Raw genomic sequence first — 7,593 nt, forward strand, 5'->3', positions numbered from 1 at the left:
GTAGTATGTCTGTTTGGCTGTAGTATGTCTGTGTGGCTGTAGTATGTCTGTGTGGCTGTAGTATGTCTGTGTGGCTGTAGTATGTCTGGGCTCATGAAGAACAGCTGTTAAATCATGGAGACTCATCAAATCCAAGAAATGTCTGCTTTTCATGATCAGGTTTTCTTAATGTCCCCCTTGAATGAATACATCCAGTCAGTGTTGATATGGATTTCATGCAGGCCTCACATGCATGAGACAAGTGTAATACTTCCAAAACGCCAATAGCTCTACACTTAGTGCTCCATATACACCGCAAGTTCAGTGTGTTAAACACAGTTGACTCATGGACAATCATACAACCTGATCCAAAACCATAATCTCTCGAGCATTCTTATGATTCTAAGAAGAGCCTTCTCTCCCCAACCGCTGGTGAGGAATAGTGCTAGTGTGGACCGTCATTTCTCAAGTTATCAAGCGTTCCTGGAATAAGTGCATGTTCACTATGTCCATTATGAAGTACCTTTCCAAGGCCTGGACCACCCATGGCCTACTATGCACATGTGCAGCCTATTATCAGAGCACTGCACAGAAAATAGAGGCTTTAAGTGCATCACTAGTTGCGTGACACCTTGAGAACATGACTATTTACAACGTAAAGCATCGCTCTACAACGAAAGGACAGAGAAAGAGCCCAGACCAGAACGGAGCTCAACGAGAGAAAGTGCTTTAATAGGATAAATGATTTACAGGTATGAGATTCCCATTAGAGTCTGCTAATTGTTTCCACACCATTAGTGACAGTTATCTAATGAAGGATTTAACCAGCCGCTGTAGTATATCACAGTTCTTCAGTTCCAGGAGGGGGGGGGGCAATGGCCCACGCGCGCTGTGCCCTTTCCACCCTCACCACCTCAGAGTCCACCCTCAACACCCCAGTGTCCCCCCCACCGCATCAGTGGCATTAGGGACGAGACTGGACTACTGAGCAGGCGGGGAACAGTGTGACATTGAAAAGAGAGAAGACGCAGCAGAAGTGCAGTCAAATACAGCAGGCAAGCCATCAACTTTTATTAACTTTAACTTAATAACTTGGCAGGCAAACCCATGAACTTTCAACCCATGAACTTTCACTTAAATGATACATTTAAAACAATGTAACAAAGAAACATAACACAATTTGATCATTGGTAAACACAATTTCATCACAATTTGGTCCTCAAATGACAAATTACCGATTAGCACAAACCGTTAATGTAAAAATCTGTTTGTGGGTTTTTGAAAACATGTCCGGTCCAAAGTCAGCAAGGGGTAGGGAGGTGTGTGTGTGTTGGGGGGGTGTATCTGTGCATCATCCACAGTTCAATCCTCGCTCTCCTCCTCCAGTTGTTTCTTCAGACTGCAAAGAGAAACATTCATGTTTAACTTCCAGGTCAAAGACCAAACGGGAAACCTTAGCACTAAGACTGTTAGTGATTCTTCAGAGAGTCAGTACAGAGGAGGAGTACCTCTTCAAGTAGGCGTGGACGTTATCGTAGCCGTGGAACTTGGCCAGGTAGACCAGCACCCCGGTGGCGCAGCGGCCCTCGCGCGCTCGGCAGAAGCTGCAGTTACAGATCCCCCGGCACGAAGGGCAGGTCCACTCCTGTGAGAGAAGAACACAACGACGCCACATCAGACCAGTCCTTCTAACATCCCACCTTCAAACTTAACCAGCAATGGGCGGTTTCCTGAGGGCAGGGCAGTAGCGGTACTCACTGGATTCAGCAGTGCGTCTCGGACCTCCTCTCCGTAGCGGTTACGGAGGCACGGGCCACAGAACTGTCCCCTCACGCCCACGCACTCCGGGTTACGACAGTTGGTCTTGGTGTCGATCGTCTTCTGACGGCACTGGTGGCACGTGGTTCCCTGGGGGAGGCACAACAGAAAGGAACGTTTTAGACCACGTGTTGTTATATTTAGACCACATGTTGTTGTTTTTCCATGACAATCAACGTTGGCCTAATGCCTAGGTCAGACTACACGAAATCAGCCCGATTTCAGCCCGATTTTTTGTCCCCGACTAATTTCCAGCGGCGGGTGTGATTATGAACGTCGGGAATGACGAAAGGCTGTGTAGTGTGACATAATCAAAGATCAGCGATGTGAAGTCTAGCATGTCAGATTTTTTTAAATTTTCCTACGACGTGTTCCTTGACGTTGACCAATAGGATGACAGAGAGCTCTCTGGCACATAAACACAAAAATGGCACAGACAAAGAGAAGGCGAGATGATGTTGCCATCAGGTGGACCTCCGAAACTGAGGCAAGATTCATTGAGCTGTGGCAACAATATCCTTGCCTTTTTGATATTTCCTCCATTTCCTACCATGACCGAGTGAAAAAGGAAAAATGTTGGCGAGAAATGGCGGAGGCACTCAAGCAACCCGGTGAGTAGCTGGTTAGCTAGCTAGGTTATTAGCTAACATTAGCTACATAGCTAATAACGTTATCAACCACATGCCAACACCTGCTCCAATGAGCTACTTGGCGGCACTACAAGAGCAACATGACCAGGAGAGACACTCTAGAATAGAATAGTTCCTTCTCTTCTGTGGTGCTAGACTGTACACTGTAAAATGTTGCAAGTGTTGTTCAATTCAGGTAGCAGCCATATTGAATCCTTGAATTCTTTGGACATTAACGTTTACAATGTTATATGACCCATGTATTTATGTCTTCTTGTGCTCAAGTTTTTAGTAATGAGCCACAACTTAGTTTTATATTGTTTTTGTTTTTTTTAAGGTGAAGGAAAACCATTAACATTATTTCAGTGACTTAAGGGAAGCAAAGACGATGTCATGGCATTCAATTTCAATAAAAGTGCATTTCAACATTTCAGAAATGACTATGGTCCTTTCTTTGCTTCTAACACAGAAATGTATTCATTTTATCAGATAAAACAGGTGGCGGTATGTCCTTGAGACCTTGACTAAATCATATTTTCTTGCCAGTGAACAGATCCAGCAGGTGACAGAAAGTATCTCTTCAACTGGTCTCGCTGTTCTTTTGCTGTTGTTGTGGCATTCCTTGTCCTGCTCACTGCCACAGAGGCGAGTTCTCCATCCCTTCTCCATGCTCCGGGAACGACTCTGTGGTTCTCATCCTCTGTATCCACAAAGGCTGGGGGCAGGTAGGCCTCTGATGTCTTCTCCCTGAGAAAGTTGTCAAGAGAGAGCGGCAAGTGTGATCGTTGTCACTTTGTCAGGCTCAAGTGCGATGTTGGTCAGGAAAACGTGTAGTCGGTTGGCCAAAATTCCAAACGAGTTCTCGACTGTGCGCCTTGCTCTCGACAGGCGATAGTTGAAGATTCGCTGTCCATGGTCCAGGTTCTGGTGGGGGTATGGCTTGACCAAGTCGGTCCGGAGAGGAAAGGCTTCATCGCCGATAAACGCATATGGCATGGTTAGGTTGGTATCTGGCAGTGGCTCTGGACGGGGAACATTCAGGAGATCTCTGTCCATGGCAGTACAGAGTTCTGACTGGCCAAACAGCCTTGCGTCTGACACTCTTCCCTGTGTCCCTCTTGTGGATGAGTGGCTCCACCTTTCCAAGTAGGTAGTTGAAATCTTCCACGTTCATCCTGAGGAGTTCGCAGAAACCCCTCCTGTCATTGTGCTATAGAATAAAATCTAACAAATCTTTGGCACTATTTGTAAACTCAATGTGTTAATTTATCCAAGATTACTTAAGTGAATTTGGTAAAAAATATTGGGCTATATGACAGTCGTACAAATCCTTGGTAACTTACAAAGCAAATATGCAATGTGTAATGACAGGTCTGCACACCAGCTATTCCATTCAAGAAAAGCCCACTTTAATGTAGGAACAACCAACACAAGACCCTTCTGTCGTGGCGGGCGTTGAGGCGTTGAGGCTACAGGGACAGCGTTCAGCAAATTTTTTATATCCAATGACACAGCTTAATGTTAAACTGAATGCAAGCCCCATGATCAATGCTGTCACTTCACAGGCGGTGGTAAAAAAAAAAAAAGAAAGAACTGGAGCTGTATATTGACCGTTTTCTTGATTTCAGTATTACGTTAACTTATTGACTGTGAAGTGAAAATATATATTTACAATTCCCAAAAGCCAATAATTTCTTCTGTTTACATACAGTGAACGTGGGCGCAAGCTAGGTTTCACCAAGGTAACGTTAGCTACAGGCAACCTGGGTGCTAGCCTAGCCGGTGCTAGCTACATTGATAAGTACACATTCGTTACCTCAAGTTCTCATTGAAGGATAGACAGCCCATACTGTCCTCTTCGTGACACCCAGGACCGGGTCCACAGTTGTTTTTTCTTTCTTTTCTTTTTCTTTTCAGCACACAAGACTGCCAGCATCACACACAGAGCTTCTGTCGCCGCCATGACTGACACTGTCTTGTCCCGCCTCCCCCACACCTACCTGTATAAACTTGCGCGTAAAGACGGCATACGACGATTGGTCGGGTTCATACTTGTAGTGTGTCCAGTCTCTCGACCAAGACGCGGCAAGAATTTATGGCACTATGATCGCCTAATCTGACATGCTGACCATCGTGAAAGACAAAATATCGTGTAGTCTGAGTTGTGCATAAGCGGACGACGGGAACTTACAGAGGAGCTGTTGTAGACCTTATCCCTCACATTGGTGCAGATGAGGTCCAACTCGTCCTGAGAGATCTCGTCCACGGGACGCACCATGTGAGGGATCGCCAGGATGCCGTTGTAGCTACGCCGACGGGGCTGCCTCTGAAACGGCGACCAATACGACTTCAATATGTGACACACATCATCACCACCACCGGCCAATTAACGAGAGACCATTTCTATTGGAGATTGGCAACAGCCATAGGACGCTCACCGGCTCGTCGTCCTCCTCGTAGTAGCGGCTCCTGCGCACCAGGCTGAACTTGTCGTCGTCGTCGTCGTCCTCGGCCGCGGGGCTGGGCGGCCCGTCCACCAGGGAGCGGGAGCGCGTGTGTGGTCGGGAGGCGCGCTCGTGGTTCATCCTACGGCGTGGAGTCCGTGTCCGTGGCTGCTGGAGACAGACGACCCGACAAACCAGCACAACATTTAGGTCCGGTCAGAACAGCCCGGCGCCGCAGCTCCCAACACGTCTGCCTTTTACAGAAACTGCAACACTGTGCTACCGTGTTTCTTTTTTTACTCACCATGTTGAGAGGCATCTTTTTCAGCTCTGCCATCAGCTTTGCAAGCTTGAAAACGGTTGGGGGAATAAATCACATTAGCATACAATTGATACTATTCAATTAGTATCACTCCGCAATTTACAAGTGTTTACCACTCATCTCGGTGAGGGATCGTACCATGGCTTTGTTCTCTTTGATGTTGAGCGCTCTCTTGTCTATGAAGCTCTCTGCCTCCGAGTCGGACTCGGACTGTTCGGGCAGCCGGAGGGGCGCGGGTGCAGGCGTCTTCCTCTGGCTGCCCTTCTTGGTGGGGAACTTCATGGCAACCTTCAGGGTGTGGGACAGACGCTGCCTCCGGCGAGGCTCAGACGAGTCAGAGTCTACTTTCTGAAACACAAACACACTGGTCTGAGTACTTGTGCTTCAACGCTGGGAGAACTGGGGTTGAGAGGTTGCTAGTCAGGCATCGTCTAGCTACATACCTAGGACTGGAATGAGGAACTTTTCAGTGCTGAATGATAAGTTACAAGGACAAGCTATGACAAGAATTCCAATGTACCTGTACTGGTTATATATGGTAATTAAACTTTCCATACTAATCTGCGATTTCTGCTGCTGCTCGTGGCCACCAGCATGCGTTGTTTGAACACTCACCAAAGCACTCAGTTTCACAGAGCATTGTCTGACGCCAAGCCTTTGTCTTAAGCTGCTCCTCTGTAAGAAAATGAAAATACAACCCATTTAGGTTCATCTCACTCAAAGTCCAGGAAGCAAAACAATGAGCAATAAAAATAAAAGTATGTGAACATGGCTAAAACACTAATTGAAACTTGGTAGCAGCTGTACCGTGTTTGCAAAGCCTCCGTCGGAGCCGAAGCTGTCGCAGCTGTCATCAGAGCAGGAGGAAGAGGACGTCTCCATGGGGACCGGAGGGACTGTCCGGAAGCTCCTCAGACTCATCCTGGTGGGCAGCGGCAGGACGGCCCGCTGCTGGGGAGACAGGACCGGGGAGAGACCGTCAGGAGAGAGCAGCCTCAACTAGATTATGCTCGTAGTCACTTGTTGAGAAAGAAGATGCACTTGTGAGTTCTGTCGAGTAGGAGTACACCGACTACCTACGTTAAATGTAATTGTTGTACAGCCCCAAACGCACTGGAAGAGCCTCATTTGACGCTCCTATTGCGCACTGCAGGCGTCAGCTTTGATAGGGAGCTGATTTAATTTAGATTGATTTGTCCCCATTTGACGCAACAAAATGTAAACAAGTTCGGAGTAGAAGCGTCAAGGCAGTTTGACTCGCCTCAAAACGCTTTTGGTGCGTGATCGGCCATTTAAAACAATTGGTGTACTTCAAAACCCTAGCGTCACTCTTCCAGTGCGTCTGGGGCTTAAGAGGCTTTGGATAAAGGCGTGTGCTAAATGACGTAATGTAATTCTATAGTTGAGTTGAGATACAGAGCTAGCTTCCTAAACGTTTGATACTCTAGGATAAACTAGGTTATTGAAAAACCTGAGGTAACTTGAACGTCAGACCATCTGCTAAAATGCTTAGTAACGTTACGCATGGCGAGGTCTGCAGACATTGCCCTGTATGCATAGCCTACTTCAACAATAACGTTAGCTAGCTATGACCGAAATACTAATTAAGTTTGTCAAAATCACAACAGCAGTGCGTTTCAAACTGGACTAGCACTGAACTAGCTAACGTTAAATATAAAAACAAGGCATTTAACATTCATTCAAAACTAAACACAATCGATGCCTGCACTAACTTACTCATTGTTCATCATTGCATACGTTATTATTCCTTACCTTCGAGCAATAGGGGCGCATGATCGTTATTAAAAGTTTTGCAGGAGAAAAAATAAGATGTGGACACGAGAGTTTATGTTTGCTTGTGTGTGAAGCTCCCAGCCGGCCAGCTCTGAGTCTGATACATAGTCTGCAGCAGAACAGCCTCTGGATTTCCCGCGCCAGGAAGCGGTCCTGAAAGCTGTATAGAAGGAAAGCGTAATAAAACACTACTTAATGGTTTATTGAAGGCAAAAGTCAAACAAGTAAACCGTTCAGTGTTTTAAGATATGTAACTAGGTTAGTTTTGTATATGTTTGAAAAATATCATTATATTAATTGTATAACATCATATTTGTGTACACGTTACCTTTCAAGTAGTTTTCCGTGGCGCGAAATTTTCAGCTTACTCATTTACATAAACGGCGGGTGAATATCATGCGCTCACATGACAAAAACATTCTGGTTCCTCTGGAGGTATAAATATTTATTTTCAACATCATTATTCCGCCTAGGGCAGTTTTGTATATGTTTGAAAAATAGCATTATATTAATTGTATAACATCGTATTTGTGTACACGTTACCTTTCAAGTAGTTTGCCTTGGCGCGAAATTTTCAGCTTACTCATTTACATAAACGGCGGGTGAA

General features: G+C 45.9%; 1 protein-coding gene across 1 annotated transcript; it reads right to left on the minus strand.

Annotated features, from left to right (window-relative positions):
- Positions 1–1,252: 1,252 nt before the first annotated feature.
- On the minus strand, positions 1,253–7,053 carry cdca7a (cell division cycle associated 7a). The gene is made up of 10 exons (XM_084443425.1): positions 6,966–7,053; positions 6,000–6,143; positions 5,808–5,867; positions 5,331–5,540; positions 5,175–5,219; positions 4,865–5,041; positions 4,618–4,752; positions 1,738–1,887; positions 1,488–1,624; positions 1,253–1,378 (listed from the first exon to the last, which is right to left on the minus strand). The coding sequence occupies exons 1-10, from the start codon at positions 6,984–6,986 to the stop codon at positions 1,342–1,344; spliced, it is 1,116 nt and encodes a 371-aa protein (XP_084299551.1). The 5' UTR covers positions 6,987–7,053; the 3' UTR covers positions 1,253–1,341.
- Positions 7,054–7,593: the final 540 nt, after the last annotated feature.

The sequence above is a fragment of the Borostomias antarcticus genome (genome assembly GCF_949987555.1).
Source record: "Borostomias antarcticus genome assembly, chromosome: 9".
Lineage (NCBI taxonomy): Eukaryota > Metazoa > Chordata > Actinopteri > Stomiiformes > Stomiidae > Borostomias > Borostomias antarcticus.